At 30.0% G+C, this 24,972-nt stretch overlaps 1 protein-coding gene across 2 annotated transcripts; it reads left to right on the top strand.

Annotated features, from left to right (window-relative positions):
- The first annotated feature begins 20,817 nt into the window (after positions 1 to 20,817).
- LOC105159086 (uncharacterized) lies at positions 20,818 to 23,429 on the top strand. Of its 2 annotated transcripts, XM_011076030.3 has the most exons (5): positions 20,819 to 21,208; positions 21,280 to 21,407; positions 21,559 to 21,671; positions 22,249 to 22,434; positions 23,158 to 23,429. In XM_011076030.3, the coding sequence occupies exons 1-5, from the start codon at positions 20,874 to 20,876 to the stop codon at positions 23,185 to 23,187; spliced, it is 792 nt and encodes a 263-aa protein (XP_011074332.2). In that variant the 5' UTR covers positions 20,819 to 20,873; the 3' UTR covers positions 23,188 to 23,429. The 2 variants fall into 2 exon arrangements, with proteins under 2 accessions (XP_088734433.1, XP_011074332.2); XM_088878307.1 differs by lacking the exon at positions 23,158 to 23,429 and having other exon boundaries at positions 20,818 to 21,208; positions 22,249 to 22,482.
- The last annotated feature ends 1,543 nt before the right edge of the window (positions 23,430 to 24,972 follow it).

Genomic DNA, 24,972 nt, shown 5'->3' with positions numbered 1-24,972 from the left:
GTTATAACGACCTTCTGTGAGGTTTGGTATAATTATAAATATATTCTCGTTGTCTTTAAATTACAAATTTGATTAAATTATGTAATTTTTGGATGGGGTATAAAATTGTGAACTATGCCCTTAATGTATTTTTTTAAAAAAAATTATCAAAAAACAGACGGAGTGGATGAAAAAATTTAAAAAATTATTCACTCACTTAATAAAAAAATTAGCTAATTTTAATAAATAAATAAAATTATAATTTTTAGTCCACAAGTGCACTCACCATACAAAATAGATGAAAACCTAACGAAAACCAACGAAATGGACTAATTGTTAAACACAGTCATTAAAATCAGGGAGTATTCAAACCTCAGAAAAGATCGTCATAATTTACCCTTTAAATTAATTAATGAGATTGCATTTTACATAAAATTGTATTATTAAATTAATATATTTTCAAAAAAAATACATATAAAAATAAACATATTTTAATATTGATTAATGTTCTAAAACTTGAAAATAAAAACACAAACAAACACATTGGGCGAGGTAGGTTGAGAATTTTATTGCAATAATCTTGGCTATTTTCATTTGGTATTTTAAAAAATAAATAAATATGACAAATAGTTAAACAAATTTCTTCAATAAATTAATTATAATTAACATTAAAAAGGTATAATAAATGACGTCATTATTTACCATAAGAGGAGTATTTCTTAAATTCTGAGCATACTTGAAAATCTCTATTAATGGAGGAGCAAATAATGAAAATGCATAACAAAATTATTGACTTCAGAAGTTTTGTCTTTTGTGGGGAGCAAAACTCAACCCTACATAATTATTGCTTCCAAATAGCAAACATTTCAAAATATTAACATACTTTTTATTTTTATTTTTCATAAAACTGCAATAACTATGCTAAAATAGTTGCAACAATAATTTATTTTTATTAAATTTTTTTTTTTTTACATCGTATTATGGTTCTTGTTTCAATCATCACTATCTGATAGAACATGTCTGCAATAAGTCTGTATCAAGCCAATGAGAGGCAAATATAAATGTTTTCGTTCAACTTTTCCTGATGCAAGAAAATTTCATAAATTTACTAACTGATAATGTTTGATATTGGAAACAAATTATGATACTAGGTGTAATTTCTCGTCATACAGAATTTACGTGTAATTATATTAAATATTTAAAAAAAACAGTACTGTTATCCCAAAATTATAAGGTGCTCATAAGATTACTTACATATTACTTGACAACATTGTCCTCGTACTAGCAAATTTATAACAGTTATACTGACACTTGACCATTTAGTAGTGACTTTTACATAAATTACTTAAAAAAAATTGAGTTTCGAATCTGTAACCTCTTATTAATACAACCAATTAAACATCAAATCGTGAAAGTAATAAGTTATTAAAAAGAATAAAATAAAATAAAGAAAGAACAAGAAGTTGGGATAGGTAGGAATAACAGAATAAAAGAAGGGTGCTTTTGTCATTTCGGGCATCTGAGTTTTGGCCTCTGTCACTTATTAGGGTTTGTATGCTGTTCCGATCGTTTTCATCGTGTTTGTTCTAATTTGTAACCTTTCTCAATCTTTTTAGGCAGCAGGAGCGTGTGCTGCATTCCCACGTGACCTACATCACGTGCCTTAAATTCCCAATTTACACAAAATAATTAAAATTTTAAATATATTTCGAGAATAATGAGTGACACGTCTACTAGTTATGTTAGATTTTGATGCCATGCATATGTAATAATATTTGTTGTATTAATTAGATTCTACTAATTAATAGAGAAGACGTCGAAAGTGAATTATGTTTGTCACGAATTATATGTAATAAGTGATTAAAAAAAATTATTTTATCACCATAAGAATTTCATAATTTTTATAATAACAATATTTAAATAATTGTGTCATTAGAATTAATACAGACAAATAAATTGTGTATAAAATTGTTATTATAAATAATTAATAAATTGTATATAATGATAATATAGTGACAAGAAATATAAAGGTCGCTGGGTTTTTATTATCACTAACTATCTATAATAACAATATTAAAATTATTGTCATTTATTATAAATATTTAGTGTCAGCTTTAAAAATTAGGGTAAATGCAGACACCCCCTTAACGTATGAGTCATTTGCACTTTATCCCCCAACTTTTTTTTTTACACTTTCTCACTCAATCTTTTGATTTTATTGCACTTTGCATTTTTCGAAAAATTATGGTAGAATATTCCATCCACATGTGTACATACGCCTAAGGACAATTTAATTATAAAGATTAAATGCAGATAGCCCCTCAACGTATGGGATCATTTGCACTTTGCCCCCAACCTTTTTATAAAATAAAAAAAATTAAAAAAAATAGAAAGGTCTTGAAAAATGGGGAAAGAAAAGGAAAAAAATTTCAAAAAATTTAATGCTTGATTTACAGATACACCACTTCACATTACAAATCAAATATAATATTGGTACGGATTAAAATACACATATGCTTGATGGTGGTGCCAATAGAAATATATGATTTTTTTCTTTATTTTCTTGATTTGATTTTTTCTCTTTTTACACAATAGTAGTGTATTTGATGTTGTTGTGAAGTTATATTTTTTTGTGATTTTTTTAGGTGTTGAAGTTCAATCTGTTCATTTGGGTCGATGAGTTTTTCTTATTTCTCATCTGGATTTTTTTTTTTCAATCTTTGTAATGTTCTTTTGATTTTATGTTTGTATTGAAGTCTTTTGTTTGTGAATTGAAGTTTAAAATATTTTTTGTCCGATTTAGGGGTTTCATACACCTAATATTACAGAAAGTTCATGATTTTTATATTAGATTTTATCTTGTAATGTGAAATTATTTATCTGCAAATTATGTATTTAATTTTTTCTCCATTTTTCAGATTTTTTTTCTATTTTTTTGTTTTTATTAAAAGGTTGGGAGGCAAAGTGCAAATGATTCCATACGTTGGAGGCTGTTTGCGTTCGACCTTTACAATTTTACTGAACTCAATATCGCCCTTAGGCGCGTGTAAACACGGGGATGGAATATTACATCATTATTCCTCAAAAGTGTAAAGTGCAATAAAATCAAGAGGTTGGGTAGAAAAGAGTAAAAGAAAAGGTTGGAGGGCAGAGTGCAAATGACCCCATATTGGGGGGGGGGGGGGGGGCACTTTACCCTAAAAATTATGACTTAATATTTTATCACTAGTATTATTATTTGTTATAGTGAGACGAACGAATAGTATAATAATTTGGGACAATTACATTCTCCTCCTCTGAAATTTGGTGTAATTATACGTAGACCCCATGTAATTTGGGTAATTATATCCAACAACCCTGAGAATTATTTCCGTCTAACAAATAAAACCCTTTGTTAGTCAAAATCACTGAATTTGTTGTAACTAACAAATAAAATAAAAACTGAATGAAAATTGATATTTACCCTTGATAGAGTTATTACTGACTTATTGCAGGTCAAACAATTCTTTTTTCTTTACTAAATTACCTTTATTACGGTGAAGATAGACCTCCTCACATACATTAAAGCTTGAAGACATATGAGGGTAATTTTATCATTAAAAAATTACATGACCTGCAATAAATCAGTAATAAGTCAATCAGGGGTAAATACAGATTTTTTTCTGATTTTTTTTGTTAATATCAATAAATTCGTAAATTTTGACTAATTGAGAAATTTATTTATCATACCGAAGCAAACCTTAGAGTGCTAGATGTAAATTTTCAAATCACATGAAGTTTACTTGTAATTACACCAAACCTCAAGGAAAGAACTGTAATTATCCCTAATAATTTTTATTAGGCATGATCGGTACGACAAAGTCACTTCCACCTATAGATCAATTCTTCTACTAGGGGGCTAGGAGGAAGTCTCCTACAAGGTAAAGTAACAAGGGGTTACGAGGTAGTCTCCTACGAGGTAAATGCGGTTAGGAGTCTATAAAGAAGCCGTGTATGATGTAAAGCTACCTGGATATTACGAGGAAGTCGCCTACAAGGTGAAGCAACTAGAAGGCCACAAACAAAACTCATACGAGGTAGAATCATGAAGAAATCTATGAGGCACGAGGAGAATATACATAAGAAATTCCTAGCACAAGCGATCCCATAGAAGGTGCCTACTACCCGTAGTTGCAAGATCGAATACGACTTTTGTAACCAAGTTGAGAAAAACTGTGCCTGTAATCATTGCGGGCATATCTCCTCTAAAGATCTGCATACGAGCAATTCCCCCAAGTCCTCCTGTAAATAGCTCGTCAAAATTTGTCTAGAGTAGGTTGAAATTTTTTTTTTTTTTGAAAACTCCTTTTAAAAGAAAAAAGAAAGAGAGAGTACATAGCCTCTTTAAGGTTTTCCATTGAGTAATCATTTTTTGTATCATCAATTTCGACTATATTTTAATTACTAAACTAAGATATCATTTGTTATAGTACCTAATTCAAGTTAGCAATTATTATGCATTTGTGCTCCTTCCTAAGTTATGGATTCGAGTCCAAAAAATATACAGTTATTTATCTTTTTCAACACTAATTATTATCGTTTATAGTAATAGTTATTGATTAGTTTAGGGCTTTGGGTTATGGATCTTGTTCAACCACCAAATATTTAAAGAACCTTTTTAGGTGTATTAATTTTGGGTTTTGGTTCACTTTTAGGCATTTGTTGGTCAAAGAATGTGTATAAGGTTGTGAGGCAATAGGCATGATTTCCCAATCTAGGCCACTTTATTGAGAGAATATTTAAATAAGTCTACAATTGTTTTAGTCCCCTACATGTAATTAAAAATGAAATTAGGATCCCTTTTTTCCATAGTATTATTACATTATTGCACAATATATGAGGTTATCTTGTCCAATTTTAATATTGCCCCAACCACGTGATTTCACACATTGGACACCATAAATAATCTATACAACGACGACTGTGGACTAGATCATAAATTAAATGTTAGAAATACACATTTAAATATATTTATGATGTGAAATTACATACGTGACGTGTATATGTAATAATGTGAAATACTAATTCTAAAGACAATGCGGATTGACTATTAATCAGACATAATAAAATGATATATTGGGTTAATTATGAATAATTTCACTCAAAATATGAATTCTAAACTAAATTAGTTATTTCACTATTTTTTTAATAAAGTAAAATAATGGAGTGCAACTTATATTCGAATTAATTATGAACCCAAAATTCATTCGTTACTTACGATAATAATTTAATAAATCATCATGTGCTTATTCATGTTTAATAAATCAATATAAAATTAAATTAGCATCCGTACTTCCAATGAATTTAAATTCAATAATATTTTATTTTTGTAGATTCTCACGACATTGTCTCCACCGGCAATTTCTTACTCCCTAACCTTTTGGGCAGCGCATTAATTTTTAAGATAGATTTTTATTTTTCCTTACAAACACAATTTTATGTTCTTAAATTCTCAAATTATTTCTTAGTCTTGTAATGAAAATCGATGTTCCATCACTTAGTTTGGAGTTATGGGTCCGAATCCTATCACAAAATACTTATGTGAATCTATTGTAATTTATTATTTCATAATTCGTAGTTGTATTAATGTATTGATTGAATCAATGAATTATTTAATTGCTCAATTTATTCAAATATTGATGTTATAATGTAATTATTGCTTTTATTTTTTTAAAAAAGGGTCCTCAAAATATCATATTAAAAATGTAAAATCTATTAGTCTTCAATAAAATATAATTTAAAATTAAAGTTGAATAATGTAAAATACTCTAAATATAAAATTATTCAATGAAATTTAAATAATTTGTTATTAAAAAAATAAAAAATCCATCAATCTAGATGTAAGGTTCCGTCATTTGGGCCAAATAAATCTTACGTTCCAAAATCAATAGAACTACTTTATTATAATTCATACGAATTTTAAAATAGAAAAACTAAAAAAAAATTATAAATTACGTATATTTTCTGAAAGAAAAATATTGAGATAATTTAAAAAAAGTTTGTGTTAAAAAATATGGAGAATTATTCATCCTTTCATTGGAGTTTATTATAATTACACATAAACTTTATGTATTTTTCAAAATTAAATGGTAATATCTCTGAAGTTTCTTTCCATCTAACAAATAGGTTCCTCCGTTAGTGAAATATTAGTATATTAGCCGATATTAATAAAAAAATTAAATAAAAATTGATATTTATTTTTAATTGACTTATTTCTGATTTATTGTAGGTCAAATATTTTTTTTTCTAACTAAACTATTCTTATAACGGTGAAAATATAAATCATCACATTCATTAACGTGTGAAGACGTACGGGGGTAATTTGATTACAAAAATTTTATTCGACCTGCAATAAATCATAGAAGCCATTGGGGTAAATATAAATTTTTATTAAAAAAATTTGATTAATATCAGCAAATTCGATAAAATTTGACTAAAGAATTGAATTATTTATTAGTCGAAAGCAAATTTCATGGATACTAAATATGATTTTTTGAATCAAAGAATATTTATGTGTAATTATACTAAATTTCATAAAAGAACATGTAATTACCCTTGAAAAAGATATATACATATATATATATGAAAAAGATAATAAATTATTAAATTATAAAAAAAAGTTGGGAAATAATTAATAGGGAGTGGTAAATGCATGCACAAATATGGGTTGAGCGTAGAGGACCTCAATCACATCATCTCATTGGAATCCTAACAGCCTAACACTGTGGTAGCAAGCAGACAAGGATAAGAAAATATGTAGAGAGAGAAAGACTATGAGAGAGAGAGAGAAGGGGGCTGTATTGTACGTGAAGAGGGTGATTGAGACGTGTCAACGGGGGGTGGCGTGGGGTGTGGCCCCCACTCCCACTATGGTCCCCGGACAAAACAACACATTTATTCACACGCACCCCCATTGGCTCGTACATGCATCTTCTTCTCTTTTCTCTCTCCTCCCCCCCCCCCCCCTCTCTCTCTACATGTATTCTCTACGTATCTATACTCCAATTCCGTATATGTACAATTCTTTTAACTCATATAAATACTAACACGTGGAATGAGATTCCAACTTATAAATTTGAATTTATTAATAAACTTTTAACTTTAATCTTAGTTATAGGACTAAGATTTCATGGTACCCAAATTAGTACTGTTATCAATTCATTTACGAAACCATATTTTGTCCATGTATATTTGATCCAAGTAATTAATTGTTAGCTATTAAGGGACGTGGTTTTTGTATGCGTATTGTAAATAATTTTTTACGTTTTATAATATATTATGAATAAAATTAAAATATATTAATTAGGCAGTTAAATTAATATAAAATTTGAGAAGTTGAATAAATTAGTTATCTTATCAGTTCAATGACATTTTTAGGATTTTAAAAAATTGGTGTAATAATATCAAAATTGCTATTTATATCTATAGCACATCTTTTTTTTTTTATAACAATGTAAAAAAAGATATGATAAGTGAATTATATTTATTATTATAATTTTTATATAATTTAATATGAGTATATAAATTTTTTAAATTATATGACAAATATAATAATATGGGTAACATAATTATTTTTTATGTATATGTTTTAAAATTTAAAATTAGTTCTATTATTTAATTTTTTTAAGTGCGGAATGTTGTGGTTGTGTTTTAATAAAACACAACCATTATAATTTGAGATAAGCACAATTGTTTCATAGACCTATTTTTATCTAAATTTAAACCGAATGTGTATGTTGTTTAAGTAATATTATATAAACTAAAACATAGTGAAAAATAAATAAATAATCAGAATTCATACTAGCATACATTCTGGAAAAGAAAATAATTATAGGGATAATTACAATCTCCTATCTTGAGGTTTGGTGTAATTACACGTAGACCTTCTATAATTTGAAAAATTATATCTAAGACTCCTGAGGTTTGCTTCCGTCTTTCAAATAAGTCCCTTCATTAGTTAAAATTCACCGAATTTGTTGGTATTAATATAAACAAATTTGGTGAATTGTGACTAACGGAGGAACTTATTTATTAGATGGAAGCAAACCTCATAGATGTTAAATGTAATTTTTCAAATTACAGAAACTCTATATGTAATAACACCAAATCTCAAAAGAAAAAAAATGTATAATTGTCCCATAATTAGAATATATGCTTCCATACCATTGATAAAAATCAAGTGCATACATACATACATATATAGACACACAGGGTAGGGTGGGGTGGGGGTAGGGGAGGTGGGGGTGTATGTGTGTTTTGTGCCGGGTGGGAGAGAGCGAGATGTGGATTGAAGGGGCTCGTTTCCTCTTTGCCGACAGGGATGGGTTGGGACCCAATCCAGCCTTTTGTTACCTTCTTTTCCCCGCTTTCAAACCTCTGCTTTTATTTTGTTTTTTCTTCTACCCCACACCATACCCCCTCCCCTTGATTTTTCTTCATGCCTGATTTTTTTCGGGGGCATTCCAGTAATTCTATGCTTTCTTTTGCTTGCAATCTCAATAATTGTATTACTACTTGATTCTTCTTATTTTCTAGTTTGGATTGTATTTACGTGTCACCAACATGGAATATGTTGTCTAAATGAATCAAATACTCTTAGATTACTTTTGAATGAAGGTCTATAAGGCAGAAATGTAATATTCATACTGGGAAGATTTTTGTTATACTCTTTCTATGTATAAATTAGATAGACTGTAAAGACGCCTGAAATCGTAAAAGGTATCAGAATTGTCAAAAATATACTTGAAATATGGAGGCCGATATAGATTTTTCTGGTTGTATGATTTCGTGTAAATCATATATTTGTAAATGATGGATTGGTCACGGCTGCGTATCCGTATATACTAGAATTTTGACAAGATCGTGGTCATAATGGAACTAACTGAATCAAAAGACGTGAATCTTGATTTGTTCACAATTTGACGTAGAGCCAGAGGTATTAAATCTCAAAACGACTTTCATAGATTATGCCAACATCAATATTAAATACTATAGAGAAAACAAATATTAGTAATAAAAAACAAGTGAGGATATAAATATTACAAGTGATAAAAAAGATTTTTATTCCCAAAATAATTGGTTTTATGACTTTAATGAGACTTATTACTTTGCAAAGTTGCCACTAGTGATAATTGGTGTTTAAAAATAATAAAAAAATTATGCATAAAGATGACATATTATAAAAAAAATTACCACTGTTTTTGTATATTTTTTTTTTAGAATAGAGCAATTAACCTCTTTATGTTTAAAATAATAAATTATTTTATTTTAAAAAATATAATAAGATAATTTGTAATTTTTTCTCATAAGGGGGTGTTCCACACATACTACACATCGGGGGGGGGGGGGGGGCATTTTCCTAAATAATTAGTGTTACAAAATAGGGTTGTTGTTTTTATTGTTGTTTCTACAAATGACTATCATAAAATCAAAATTATGGTTACTTAATATATAGTTTTAGTGATAATTTTATAACAATCACTAATATTATTTCTTGTTGCAATGACTTTTTGCATGGACAAGATGTTATTTCTTACATATATAAGTAAAATAATTAAAATTTTAATCTTTGTCCTTGAATAATTTAACGACAATCTCAGATGAAAACAGGCTGAAACGCTAATGTTGTAAAGAACGAGAATCATATCTAATTTATGTCCTTTAAAGATTGCAACTTTTCCAATGATGTATGGATTTTTGAAAACACCATTTCTTGTTAGGTGTTTAGGTATCGATCACGTACAAGGTTGTTTAATAGGTTTGTAATGGTCCTCAAGAAATGTTTGCAAATGTCTCATTTCCTCCCCTAGTTTTTCAGAAATTTCAACCAGCTCCCCTGATTTTACGAAAATTCCGTGCCGTGCCCAAAAGCTTAACGCCATTTATGAATTTACTTTTCCTACACTCAATAATTTATATGAAAAATATTAATTACAGTCCATTTCAATGGTATTTCATGTCGTTTTCGAAAACTTCTCTCATTATTTTGGTGGACCATAAATATATATGCATCCCATATCATACCCGTGCAGAAATAATTTTTCGAGTTTGCAAGTGTTGTGACGAAAATTTGGAATATGATATTTTAAATTGATTTTGGGTGACTGTTACTCCAAATGATTGGGGTACACATTGATTATCCAACATTGGGGAATGTCCCGTTATAGCACTCTGATTTTTAAATTAGTAAATTGTAAAAAAAATGATAATAGAAAAAAGGCAAGTATGGTAATTAGCAGCAAAATTAACAAGAAATAAGAATTTTAAGTTCTCGTGAATTTTGATTTCAAAATTAGCATTGAAGCGAATTATTCCTTACCATAATTAGAATGATTTTAATGTTGCAAATTTTTGTACTTGACCTGGCAAAATATTTAATTTTGTAAGTAAAATTTCTAGCAAACTCAACAACAAATAAAAAATTCGATGTTAAAATAAACGACGAGCTAATCACCAAGTAAATATTTTTTCTATTAAATCCGTCGCAAATGTAAATTAACAACAAATTCCACTATTTTAAAAGAATATTGTATCATTACTTGACATTATTTCTTATAATAGTGTATGCTAAAGAACTATATACATCCCATCATTTTAAAAAATGAATGAGTCATTCTTATTGCAGCCTCATAAAATCGTACATTAATTAATATGTCGATTACATTATTACAGTATGGTGATATTATTTACTATGCTATTTAATACTCTATAGTATGACAAACTTTTTTACTGCTCTAGCGGCACGCCACGGTACAAAAAATAAATAAATTTAAACACACACATTAACGTTGTGTTGTTGAAATATTTTTTAACAACACACACAAAAAAGTTGTAAGAAATAAAAAACCAGAACAAAGAAACAAGCATAGTGTTTGAATTCGTTTTTTGAGTGTTTTATTGTGTTTTGTGGAGATAGAGAAAAAAAAAAAACAAAGATAAATAACTGTGTGTTAGAGATAGTATGTATGTTTGGATTTATTTTTTGAGATAATTTAAAATAAGTATTGTATGTTTAATGTTGTGCTTTGGAGACAAAAATTACTATTCATTGTCAAATCGTGTGACTTTTATATATATTTATGTATATGTGTGCGTATATACATATGTATATATTTATGCGAAAACTGTTAAAAACCACCCAAATAAAGTGTTTTAAATGATGACAAATATTGTGTATGTTTTGACTCATCCCGTAAATAAATTGAAAATGAAAACAAACATAGCGAATAAGTACTTGCATTAGACTAGTTTTACACAACATTAAATTTTGTGTACTCACAATGACAACAAAAGTGAATTTTTCGGGAAATTTTATGTATAGGGACGTAGTAGGTTGCTTTATTAATATATGTCTCCCTGTAGTTGCATTTAACAATCTAGCTGATGAGAATCAACATTGGATATGGTAGGATTTATGGGGTAAGTATAGGCCTCCCCACATTACATTCCTATTTCAAAAATAAAACTACCCTATGATATAGGAGTTGTACTCTTTCATTAATCACCTATTGTAGATTCACACCATCCTAGTTTAATGCATGGTCAAATAGCTTTAATTAGTTGTACATTTCTCATCAAGAAAGAGACTTTGCACTTCTCATTAAAGATTGAAAATGATAACACATGTATAATTTAGAGGATGTTTATCTAAATATCAAAAAAGTATGGATGGTTTATGTCAATGATGTTGATGTTTCTGATGGGTGTATTTGTAATTATTCAAAAAAATCTGAGTTATTTTGTATAAATAAATCATAGATCGGGGGTATATATGTAATTGTTCGTTCAAAAATTAGTAAGTTAATAGATTTTAAGAAAAATTATAATGAATTACCTTGAGCTCTGGCGTAATTATAAATATTCTCTTATTTATTTGAAAATTTTCTAATACCTCCTGATGTTTGATGGAATTATATAATTTTCGAATGGGGATCTAAAATTCTCAACTTTATCCTTAATATTTTAACTTTTTCAAAAAGAAAATAAAAAATTGTAAAAAAAGAATCGGCCGAGATGGATGAAAAATTTTGAAATTTTTTTCACTTGGTCTTTAAAAAAATTAAATATAAGTAAAATTATAATTCAAATTATTTAATTAATAAGTCAATACCAAAGTCTGATATATTAATTTATATAACATAAAGTAAAAAATAATAAGATGATATCGTACGTTGTAAATTTATTACACAAAATAAATAGAAAGCATAGTAGGTTTCCACATGGGATTTTAATTGTGATTGAAGTAACTTAAATTGAAAAGACACACACCTTTGGGTTCAATATTACTCCTAAGGTCAATAATAGCACCCACCAAACAGTCCTTCCTTCCGTCCAATCGCAATTTCATGTCATGATGCCTAAATGAGTGGATTTGCCCCTCCTATTGTGGAGGCACATACACATTAACTAAAGGTATTTTTCAAGATACTCTTCTATGTATATATCAACGATTCTTTGTTTGAGCGGTGAGGTTGAGGTATTATAATTAAGAAGAGTTCGGATTTCACGGATGCAGGTATTTAATTTAGTTTTAATAATAGTATGTTGGTTATTTTAAAAATATTAATGTATTGCGCACTGAATAATGCAATAATAGTATGTTGATTGATTTATAACTGTTGCTGTATTTAAAAAAAAGAAGATACTCGTCTTCATACTTTGCCAATAAATCCAATCCCTCATAATTAATAAGCAATAAATTTGTGGTAAATGTATTTGAACTATATAAAACTCGCTCCATTTATTCTATATAATAGAGATCCAAGCAGGTTTGATATGTGTGTATATTTAAATTTTTATTATACTTATTTAGCTGTCTGGAAAAGAAAAAGGGAAAGATAAATTAAGCAATGATCGATGAAAAATAATAAAATAAATGAATTTTAAAGGTGTGTGAGTGAGAAATTATCAATAAAATTAATTAAAAAGTATGATTATTTGTGGGAAGAAATAATTATATTTGTGAGCTTATAAGATGCTATAAATTATCTGATAATTTTTTTTACGGGAAGAACTTATAAGCACTTTAACAAAAAGTAAGTAGTTGCTAACTTATTTATAAGATCTTAACAATTTTCTCAGAATTAATTACAAATTTGTCATAATTACTGAAATGTATAGAGAAAAAGGAAGAACAGTCTTCGTTAATTTAAAAAAAAATTGAATTTTTTGTGGGACATTGAGAAATAAAATGAGAATAAATTTGGGATAGATAGATTATTGTGAGAAAAACATGAGAAATTAATATATATTTATATATCATTAAATTTGTTGCTTCATGAAAGACAAAATATTGATAAAAATTTTCCCTTTATTTATGTGAACTAAATTCACATCGACCGTGATGATAAATGTAATAATTTCTTCATAATTATCAGCATATTCAAAATTGATTCTGACGATAAAATTATGTAGTTAAAAATTAAAAAATAAAAAGGTGATTAATGCCAAGAAAATAATAACGGAAACGTCTAACTGTTCCAATGATGTATGACAAATTTATAATTAATTTAAAAAAAAATTAACTGATTGAAAATTTCCAAAGTGATAAAGAATTTTTTTTACTTTTTTATTTAATGGAATCTATAAACTACCAACATTTTATTTTTGATATGCTAAGCTATTTTTTGAAAAATTTATCAAATATTTTGGAACATTTGTAAACTCTAAAACATCTTGTAGAATATTTTGATAAGCTTAAGCTCATCCACACTGCAAAAAGAAAAAAAAAAAGAATTATTTCCTACACTATAAATCATCTATGTGAAAATTATTATAAATCAATATTATCTATCATAATCAAACAAAATTGATGCAAAAACTTTAAACTATGTTTGGTTTTATTTTTAACTTATTTTGGTGTTTTCTGTGGAGATAGAGAGAAAAAAATAAAGATAAATAAGTATGTGTTATAGATAGTGTGTATGTTTGGATTTGTTTTTGGAGATAATATAAAATAAGTATGGTATGTTTGATATTGTTTACTAGGAGACAAACTACTGTTCATTGTCAAATCATATCTCTTTTATATATTTATATATGTATGAGTATGTATATAATTTTTTTAGTTGTAGGGCCTATAATTAGTATAGATTTATTTTGACAAAAAACAAACGAGGCACTGTTTTAAAACATCTCAAAACAACACCAAACCTTCCAAAACAAATCAAGACAAATATTTACTATGTTTTGGCCTATCTCCAAAATGGGCAAAAAATGAAACCAAACACTATATAAATTTTGATAACAGTTAATCAACACTTCTGTGATGGTTCCAAACTATAGTCAATATTTCGGCATCGTTTGCAAAAGGAAAGACTAAAAACTGTTGCGGAACCGTGTCTAGTTATTATGCGCCATAATTCTTTTATTTTTAACCATAATAATTAATTATAACAAAAATCATAATTCTTCTGGTACAAAACACCCTCTGAATTTGAATAGAAATTGTTCATTGGATTAATTAATATAAAATTTCATTAAGTTCTAATGAAATTTAGCAATTCAATATTTCTTTTTATATCCATGACAATACTTCAAAGCCTGTTTTTCTACTTTTATTTATTCAAAAATTATTATTAACCAACTGATAATGAGTGACAAAACAATTGTGCATAAACTTATCATCAGTATAAATAATTACTGACAGTTTAATGCGTCGTCAATAGTCAGTAATAAATTTTTGTGATAGTACCATGATTATTAATTGTTATTTATTTTGATAATAATTCTGAATTTATCATCTAATATTTTATAACTAAACACAGTGCACATATTTACTATAGTGGGACTAGAAACAGTGAAAAAAATGTAAATTTCTGAACTGTAAAAATTGTTGGGAAGTGGTAATAAAGAGTAATTAATTACCAAAAAAGAGAAGTTGCAATAATAAAGAGTGGTAATTAATCAGACATTTTAATTCTTGAAGCCACCCTACTACTGGCTATAGGCTGTGATAATTTATTCACAAGAGTCAACTCTGTAGAAAGTGATCCAGCCGTCAAATAATTGACACCAGGTAAATAAATTTTACCACATGCTCTCTACGGCTATTTATATTAGTTTATTACTTACTGCTCTGGTTTTTTTTTTTTTTTTTTTAACTTTTTCCTATTGTAACTTTTATATAGCATTGAAAATTAAATTATTTTTTATTAAAAGAGCAATAACATCGATTTATTTCATCCAACTAATTAAAATAATAAATCTCAAAGTGCAATGAGTGCTGCTCTTTTTTCTTGAATAATAATAATAATAATGATGATAAGAAATCAAATTAAAAAATAATAATACTTTCATTATAATTATATATTAACTTATACTATACACTATAAGAAAATATGATATTAGTGACAAAATATCAAGTGCCAATTTTAAAGTTATCACTAAAATATATATTAAGTCGACAATAATTTAATTATCATTAAACACAATTAGTGACACGCCTATATTGGCAACTTAAGAGCACCACAATATAGTGACAACTATGATTTAATTGTTATTAATAGGTTCGTCACTGTACATATGTTAGTAATTGTATTTAATATTTTGTACATATTTTTTTATTACTAATTCTTGCTAATAATAATTTTTCAATATAATAGTAATTAGTAAAATCATGAAATTCATTATTATGACAAAATTAACATTCTTGTCAGTAAATATATATAATTAGTGACAAATAATAACTTTCGTAATCTTTATAAGTTTTCACCAATTAAGTAGAAAATTGTTCCTATTTATAAGTAATGACACTATATTAAGCAAATTTTTTGTTGTTGAATTTTTTTTAAAAGTTATATGATAATACAATTGAATATTAACTGACCACGACTGAGTCATTTCGAACCACTGAAGCGTAGAAGGAACAAATCCATATTCCACATAGACAATCGATTATAATTATTATCACCTATATATATATATATGCATTCCAGGAACAATTAATTGCAAGATAATTATTTTGATATTTTATGTTAAAATGTATAATTTTACATAATTAAGTTACAAAATTACACATGTAGGAAGGCACCAAAACCTAAATTGACACAAAGAAACAGATCAGAAGACAAAAGATGTGGGCAACATATTTACGTGTGGAAGTTTGAGGAAAAACATTACTGTTAACGTTAGTTTCCCAAGACATCATCAATGTAAAAAAACCATATGTACGCATATATATGCATTGGGAAACCACTACCCAAAATAATTAATAAACAAAACCCTTCATTTATATAAACGAACACACACAAAAACACACACACACACACATATATATATATATATATATATATATAAAGCCGTAGCTAATTGCACAGAAAATAGTGAAGTTATTTAAGTGTAGCGTCCAAAGAAGAACATCATGAACCTACGGGTATCATCGATGCTTGAGCATGTCCTACAATTAATGTAATAAAGAAAGTGAAATAATTAATATAATTGGTTGTTTTAATTGTTGGTAGGTGCGTGAAGAAATGTGTAATCCCAAAGGTAATGCGTATATGTCTTATCAACATCATTTTTTTATGAATATTTGTTGGTCAAAAAATGATGGTATTTGTGTGTGAAAATGGTTAGGGTGGTGTGCATGGCTGTGCCCGTGCCCTGTCTCTTCTCCCTACCTAAGGTTTGTCGTGGGGCGTTAGTAGTTATTGTAATAAGTTCCACATGTTTCCAAGCTTCTCTAGCTATAGGGTTACTGCTGCAAATGCAATGCTATCTCTTTGGGTTTTGTTCCCCTCACTCTCACAACCCTCCATGCTGCTTCAACTCCATTTCTTTGGGTGCTCCCAAATTTCATTTCTCAGTTTTAATTCGATTTTTCGTCTTAATTATATGATGAATTAAATATTTATATATGGGAATTTGATCGTAATATACATTTTCAAGAGAACTGTTTGTCACTGCATTAATAATATATTCCAATAATATGCAAGTCTGCTCAAATCTCATTTTGATTAAAAAAATATATATATCCTGTGAATTGGTATGTTATTAATGTGACTCAAATAGTATTTGTATAACATTGCGTTGCTAAATAGAAAGTATATTTATAATTACAACTGCTACCTCAATGATAAATTAATAATTTTACAAAGAGTAATAAATATTTGAATAATTAGACCTAATCTAAATGAGCATCAATGCAATTTATTCTTACTTTTACTCTATAACTGTTTGATTTTGTTTTTTCCCCACTCACACATCCGACACACACCTTAAGATTGGAAGGAGAGGCCTGCTATAAAAAAAATTAATACCAGAACGATTGATTGTCCACTAGAAACCCTCTAAAACCGCAGGTTCATATTGGGGGACTCTGTTACTAGCTACTGTGCAGCCACCCTAAGTTCCTAACGACAATCATAGACCAAGAATGTAAGAATTCACACTTCCACTCGTAAGTTTCACATACAAAGACACCACTTGCATCATATTCTATAAAGCCAATTGGCCAACATCAGCTCTACTCCCAAAAAGGCAGCATCTTTCCATTCTCAAAAGGTTGCTAACACCCCCCCCCCCCCCCACCCCACCCCCACCCCCACCCCCAACTAAAGAGTAGTGAAATTTACTTCTACTTCTTTCTCAAATTCAAAGATGAAAAGGGCAGTGGTCCAGCCATTTTTAGGGCAAAGTCTTTGTGTATATTTGGCTGTCAAATTGACAAATTGCATTCAAGCATATGTTTTCTTGAATTGAATTTTGAAATGTCTCTCACCCCACATGGCACGTGACCGCAAGAGAATTGCTCATATTTTTCATTTTTGTTTAAAATAAAAGAAAAAACAATAAATTATCAACTATATTTCCAAGGCTAGCCTGGATTAAATCAGGCCTGGAGAATGAGGTTGATAAGGTTGACCCTTTGGACCAAATTCCGAGGATTTGTTATTTTATAATTTAATTGGTTGGAATTTGGACACCACTTACGGCTTCAAAGATCTCCCAACAAACAATTTTTTTTTTTGGTAATTTACGAGCCCAAAGCCCTAGATTTTTTAAATATAAAATTTAAATTATAATTCTTGCATTGGGAGGTGGGGTATTATTTTAATCTTGATGAGTTTTTTATAAAGAGTTGTTGGGTTGGCGACCTAAAGATGACAAAAGCTTGGTCATGCAAAGTGAGATCGGGAAAGAGCTATAGGTTTCAAACTCTATTTTAATACTCAAATCTTAGATGCTTCTCACATCATGCCTTCATTAATTTATTCATGATTCTTACTCATTCATCTTCCCTAATTATATATATACCTTTGTTCTTGACACCTTCAACACTTTATAGAAATGGTCTAAAATGCCATTAACTACTATATCTTTTTTTTTTTTTTTTTGTGGGAGTGCAGATCTTGACGGACCCAACTAAATCATGGACTGATTCTAATTGTGGGTTCTTGATAGTTGAGCACATGCCAGTTGTTTTGTAAATAACGTACAATAGACAGAATCTATGTATACTCAAAGAAACTATCAATTCGACCAAATTAATAGACCAATATCAATACTAGTAAAGTATAAGAAAAGGCAAGATCAAGAATGTCCAAGGCTATTACCGTAATTTCACAAAGTTGGACAACTCAGATTCTAGCCTGGTAGAAGCGCGAGGGCAAGTGTTCCTAGTATGTAGGATTTTGGTAAGAAAAATCAGCCAAACATCTGCATAGGTATGGGGAGAAGCGCAGGCATGAGTTCCATGGTCCTCAAGCCCTCCACCACGAGTCGTTCAAAGCCAATGTCACATGCAGGGGAATTAAATATAAAACAAGATTGATTAGATAAATGATTAATGGGGATTCATATGTTCACATACCTATGAGCCCATTAATTATTTATTATTAGGATGCAAATACCGAATATTCGCACGCATTAGAGGAGAGGAGGGATTATTATAGTAATGCAAAATTCGTTAATGGCATGTGAGAAGATCTTGGGATTGAGTTTTTCAGGGACAAATCCTATCTCACCCGCCCTAACATATTAATACATAATTCCTTTGAATCTTTGTGCTAATTGTCTCGAGGTATGACATAATCATTTCTTTGGTTTTGCACATGGATTTTTATCACCTAAGTTTTTATTTCATTTCTGTCCCATTATTAATTATCATATCATCAACAATATTTAATTTAGTATTGAATATATATATATATATATATATTGTTTAATTACAATGGCCTTACTTGAATTTAGGGTTATTACATATTCCTATCTTCTTTAAAATTCCAAACACCCCCCTTCCAAATTTGAATAGTTAAAAACTCCAAGTATACATGTATTCAATTTAAGTATATCAATTATATTCTTTTAAGATTAAATGCATTTATTCCCCTGTGATCCTAAAAATCCGCCAGAGTAAAAACTCACAAAATAGCCCCTCATTAAAGTAAAAATAAAGCAAAAAAACACCTTCCAGAATGAAGCATTGAACTCTTATTTTTTAACTTTCATAACGATTATATGATGGATTTTTTTTTCTCAATTTTTTTTAATAAATATTTTTAGCATCCCAAGAGGCTAAAATGCATTTAACCCAATTTTTTATTATGAAAATTGGTTGGGTAGATCAGTACTTTTGTAACTTTCGAACTTAAGTGTGTGAAGATTTTCATATAAAATTAGATGGAACAAAGTCGGAAAAGAATCAAATCTAAAAAATTAATTTTTAGGAGGCAACACACACACACACACACAAAGCCCAAGGAAATGATAATAGTTGGGCTTAGTATAGGCTCCAAAAATACCAAGAACTCAAATTAAGTAGCCCAAGCAGAAGAAACATTTCAATATAATGCATTAAAAAAAATGACGTAAAGTATATAGTGCAATGAAAAATTATTGAATTCATGATATTATATAGTTTTAAATAAAATAAACTTTATTTTAGATTATATAATAGTTTTAGTTTTGGTGGATATTCATACATTCCCTATTTGTTATTGGGTGAGAAGCCCAAAATCTGTAATGGCCCATTACTCATCGGGCCGAATATGAAGCACCTGGACCTTTGTTGGGCTTAAAATATGATTTTGATTGATCTGAATCCCAAAGCAAGACATGCCAATATAATTACATTCTAGCAAGTCCTATGAATGGTTTTTAGACTTGTATAATTTATGTACATTTGAATACAACAAGGCTGGGTTTAGATATGGATGTGATCATATAAGCATATGACGATATTAAGGATGTCATACCAATATTTCATTTTCATCATATGTTTGGACAGCCTAAGGAACTAAATGATTCATAACTTCACTTGTGTCCATTTTCAAGGGTAGTTTATGAGTTCTTTTTAATAAATGGAGATAGGAAAGTATATCCCAATAAAAGGGCCGGATGAGATTTCAACTCTAAGATCTTTTGAAATCATCAGATGCCATTAATTCGTAGGAGCCAGCCCACCTTCATGTAAAGAGGAGATAGGCTGATTTGAGGGGCTATCAGTCCATTTCCCTTTAAGCACTGTAAGAGATTATTAAAATTAATCGAAAAATAAGGACAGGCTCAATATATATATAAAAAGAGAGAATAAATATTATTTTTATAAATTAAATCTATAAATTATTATAAAAATAAGGTCGATGATATTTACTATACTTTAATATTTAAAACATAGCAAAAAAAATATTGTTAGTACTTTGATTGCAATGATGTTGACGTAGTCTTTATTTTCGTTCTCACGAATCCTAATTTTTTTTTATTACGATCATTTTATATTGTTTCATAGTGCAACTTAAATTGTTGGAATATTTTAGGCGATAAAATATTTTATATCTGTCCTCAATAATATTACATTACGGGAAAAGTTATAATTCTGGTGGTCATATTTTCATTTACGGATTTTCGAAAATCCAATGGTGCCTCTGCTGAGCCAAGCTGCGGCTGGCGGGGGGGCGTTGCTCTCCGCCACTAACCACTGCTCCCTCAAGTTCGCCCACCCGAATCCTCCTCTCTTCTCCAAACGCCGCCCCAATTTCTCTCTCTCCCGCCGCCTGAGGCCGGTCACGCTCGCCAACGCTGCCGACTCTTCCGGCGGCGCTGCCACGAAACCCGCCGCATCCTCCAGCAACGTCCCTTCTGGGGACGAGACTTCTAACTCTATAGCTTTTGTTGGACAAGAAAATGTGCCGCTTGAAGGCGTTATTCAGTTCGAAAAGCCTAGCTCTACTTCCCTTCTCGTTAAATGGGGGTATGTATATGGTTTTCCCTCTGATTTTTTTTGTTTCTTTTATGAATTGGATTGAAAGTTTGAAATTGCAGCGTTGTGGCTGGACTGGCTGCCGGAGATGTGGCGGCGTTGGTTTTGTTCTCTGCGATTGGAAGATTTAGTCATGGATTCCCCGTTTTCGACCTCGAAACGTTGAAAACTGCTGACCCTTTTATTGCTGGTACGTCCTCTCTTTTCAATAAGTATGTTCTGAATAACAGTTTACTCACTGTTATTTATATTTCCACTTCTCCTTTGATTTCTGCCACATTTGTGGATTGAGAAACTGTGTTGTGGACTTTTTCGTTGTGTTTACCTTTCTTGCATGACAGGATGGTTTTTGAGTGCATATTTTCTTGGTGGATATGGAGAGGACGGCCGAGGAAAGAATGGTCTGTGGAGGGCTGTTACTGCGGCTGCCAAGTCCTGGTCTTTGGGTATTCCGGTAACTCCGAGATTGTTCTTATGTTCCATTTTGTTTTCAAGCTGTTGCTATCTGTTGTTCATTCTTTTCTTCTGGAGAGGAGAGTGAATTAGTTATATTTTTTGCTTCCTCTTGTAAGCATATAATAGCATAGCTTCTTCGTGGGTTGTCATGAAATTAGATAGTGGGTTAAGAACTAGTAGTATTTGTGGGTTCTGGTTTAATGAATTTGATGGGAATTTTGAATTGGCACTCAAGTTTACTTTGTTTGGTCTGTGATCAAGTTGGAGGATTTGCATAGTAGTGCTTTTTTATGGAGTTTCAATATTATTTTCTGGAATTGTTTTAATTGATGGATGAACATGATTAGAACGTGATTGTGAGAGCATCATCGAATTATAGATGCTTTTCTAAGGTTTAAACTATCCCGTGTTTGTTAGATGGTTGTGTTTTTATAAGATCATACAAGAATGATCAACTTCTTGTTGGATAACTATAGTGATCTATTATGGATTAGCTCCTTTTTGGCATACCAAACTGCCAAATAGAACAGTTGAGATGATGATTAGCATTTTCTGAAATTTCTCTGATCTTGCAGTTGGGATTAATCATAAGGGCTGCAACAATTGGACATGCGCCGCCAACCAATTTCATCTTAGTGACAATGGGCAGCACCGCAGTACTACTTGTTGGATGGAGAGCACTACTGTTTAGCATATTCCCTACTAATAAAGGCAAGAAGAATGATGTATATAAGCGCGGTAGCCCTTTCGAACTTTTTGAGGTGTGTTTTTTCTGCTTCCAGTTATCGTCTTAATGACATCGTAAAATTCTTTTACCTTCGCTCTTCTGTTGGTTTTTATGCTTCATTTGTTTGTCCCCATAAACTTATTGAACACATGATGAGTCGAAGCTGTTTCATTTATTACATTTACTTAGTGGTGTTCTTCTTGAGTTAGATTGAGTCTATTAAACGTCGAATAGTTGTTGTCTTAAAACCAGCCATAATTATGTAGTGTTGAACAGCCCGTAGTCTGAGTCAGTTACCATCTTAATGACATTGTAAAATTCTTTTACCTCAGCTCTTCTATTGGTTTTGATGCTTCATTCATGTGTCCGCTTGAACTTATTGAACTCATGACAAGTGGAAGCTGTTTCAGTTTTTAGATTTACTTGGTGTGCTTGTTGAGTTAGACCGAGTCTGGTTAACATTGAATAGTTGTGTCTCAAAACCGGCCATAATTAATTTTGTAATGAAGAACTGCCCTTTCACAATTTAAAATTCTGAATATTTTGGCAGAACTGACATTAACGAGCTGGTATCGCACTACTTACTACTGTGTGAAAATCATCTCTTTTGGACGAAACTGTCTCTGAGTTAAATGTTTGTTTCTTAGTTCCTATGTTGAATACATAACAAGTTGTTCTGTAATATAGATTTGCTATGATTTTAAACCTTATTTCAGTTGCTGTTTCATAATTGAGATAACATATAAATTCCTTGCAGTTGCTTACATCATTAGTGAGAAGGTGGTGAAGTTTGGTAGCGCATTGCCCCTTTTGAGCCTAACTATGATCCTTGGACTTCTTAAAGGTAACTGTATACATGTAATCCTTCTTGTTCTAGTGGGGGAAAATGATGTAATATACAGATACTAATATCTTGTATATCATATGTTCATTTTTTTTAATCATGTGCCTATATCTGTTAAAAGTTTCTACAACATGTACTCTTCTTTCTGTTCCATTTTAGTTGGAGTAATATGTTTAAGTTCTACAGTTTGTCTTGATCTTTTGTTTACTATTATTATACACCTACTGCTAAAATATGGCATATCGAACAGTCTGATTAATCTACTAGAGTTTAAGAAAAAAGTTTCAAATCAAATAATATGCTTGTTAACAGGTTGTTATGTGTTTCTTTGAATCCAAGGGTAACAACATTGATCACAAACATTGATATTAGTTCTCCTTGAATGAACAGTCATCCAATCTTATACTTTTCGTATGCTAGTTGCTTTCACTTGCTGCTTTACACTATCATACTCAAGCAAAGGGGTTAAAATTTACAAACAGATTCTATTCCCTTAGTTGAAGGTGCCAAGATTCATATATTCTTAGTTTGGGAAGACAAAGGGCCTGCAGAGGTCATCTAAGCAGTAAGCTCGATTCTTGGTTACACATACAACGCCAAATGATGTATTTCGCCTTGTCAATTGTATTGTTGAGAGCCTCAAATATAATAAAAGAAGCTTGGTGGAGGGAAAGACGAGTGTTGGGAGTTATTTTGTCATCTAAAACTTGCTCATTTTCATGTGAGGTGGAATGATATATATATATATATATATATGTATGTCCTTGTATTCCTCTATCTCATACCATACACATAATGTAGGGTTGAAAAGAGGAGGGACTTAGGTCTGCGAATAGGATGCTAAGTGGGCTGTGTGTAGCCGTCAGCTATGTGAAGGTTAATAGGATGGCTGAATCTCGTTTTGATTCTTTGAATGAATGAAACCACTCACTCATTCATGGATTCATTTTTTGTCACTTGTCAATATGTCAGACCACAAATCTTTATCTCCCATTTGTTTGAGTAATCACATCAGATCTTACCCTGCACTGCAGCACTGCATAGCAAATCTATCTCCCTCAATTCTCTAAGTCAAAAGCTTTCATCTCCCCTTTTTCTATCAACAACTACTCATTTGTGAATCAAACCTATCTTCAAACATGATTAGCTCTGGAATTGATCTCTTCCTAACAACATATCTTTAAAAAAAAAAAAATTGGGCGTCGCACAGTTTAAGTCAAAACAAATAATACCTCAATCAAATTAGAGTTAATCAATCGGTATGGGCTAATGCAACTCCTATTATTTGCGGCTATATATGTGTATAAGCTTCAAAGTGTCGTCGAGACACTTTTCGAACTCGATTTAAACGGACAATATCTCCCGGTAGGGCTATCACTTTGTCTAGAGGATAAATAGTATTTAGTCTTTAATATTGAAGGAAATTTAAGTACAAGATATTTGTATTTTCATAAAACAAGTAAAAAAAAAAAAAAAGTAAAGGAGAATCAATCAAATTAAACCTCATATTGAAGTGGGGCCATGAACAATATAACTGGCAAGAAGCTTTAAATAATGGCAGAGTACTGTTTGTCTTTGATTTCCAGGTTTAGTTCTTCCCTATTAATTCTTTTGCAGGCAACCTGTGACATGTTTGCTCTTCAAATCTCCCAACACCATTCTGGGGAAGGAAATCTTCTACGTATTTCTCCTTTTATATCTAAAGCAAATTCTTGTAATTGCTCAAGA

Source organism: Sesamum indicum, linkage group LG3 (assembly GCF_026168435.1).
Source record: "Sesamum indicum cultivar Baizhima isolate 11 linkage group LG3, ASM2616843v1, whole genome shotgun sequence".
Lineage (NCBI taxonomy): Eukaryota > Viridiplantae > Streptophyta > Magnoliopsida > Lamiales > Pedaliaceae > Sesamum > Sesamum indicum.
This window is presented reverse-complemented; position numbering and strand designations above follow the sequence as displayed.

Bases quoted from the DNA above. Each gene is read 5' to 3' on its own strand.
- LOC105159086 (XM_088878307.1), top strand. From the start codon at position 20,874: ATGGTGCCTCTGCTGAGCCAAGCTGCGGCTGGCGGGGGGGCGTTGCTC. The intron at 21,408-21,558 runs GTACGTCCTCTC...CTTGCATGACAG, and splicing joins TGCTGACCCTTTTATTGCTG to GATGGTTTTTGAGTGCATAT. The intron at 21,672-22,248 runs GTAACTCCGAGA...CTGATCTTGCAG, and splicing joins CCTGGTCTTTGGGTATTCCG to TTGGGATTAATCATAAGGGC.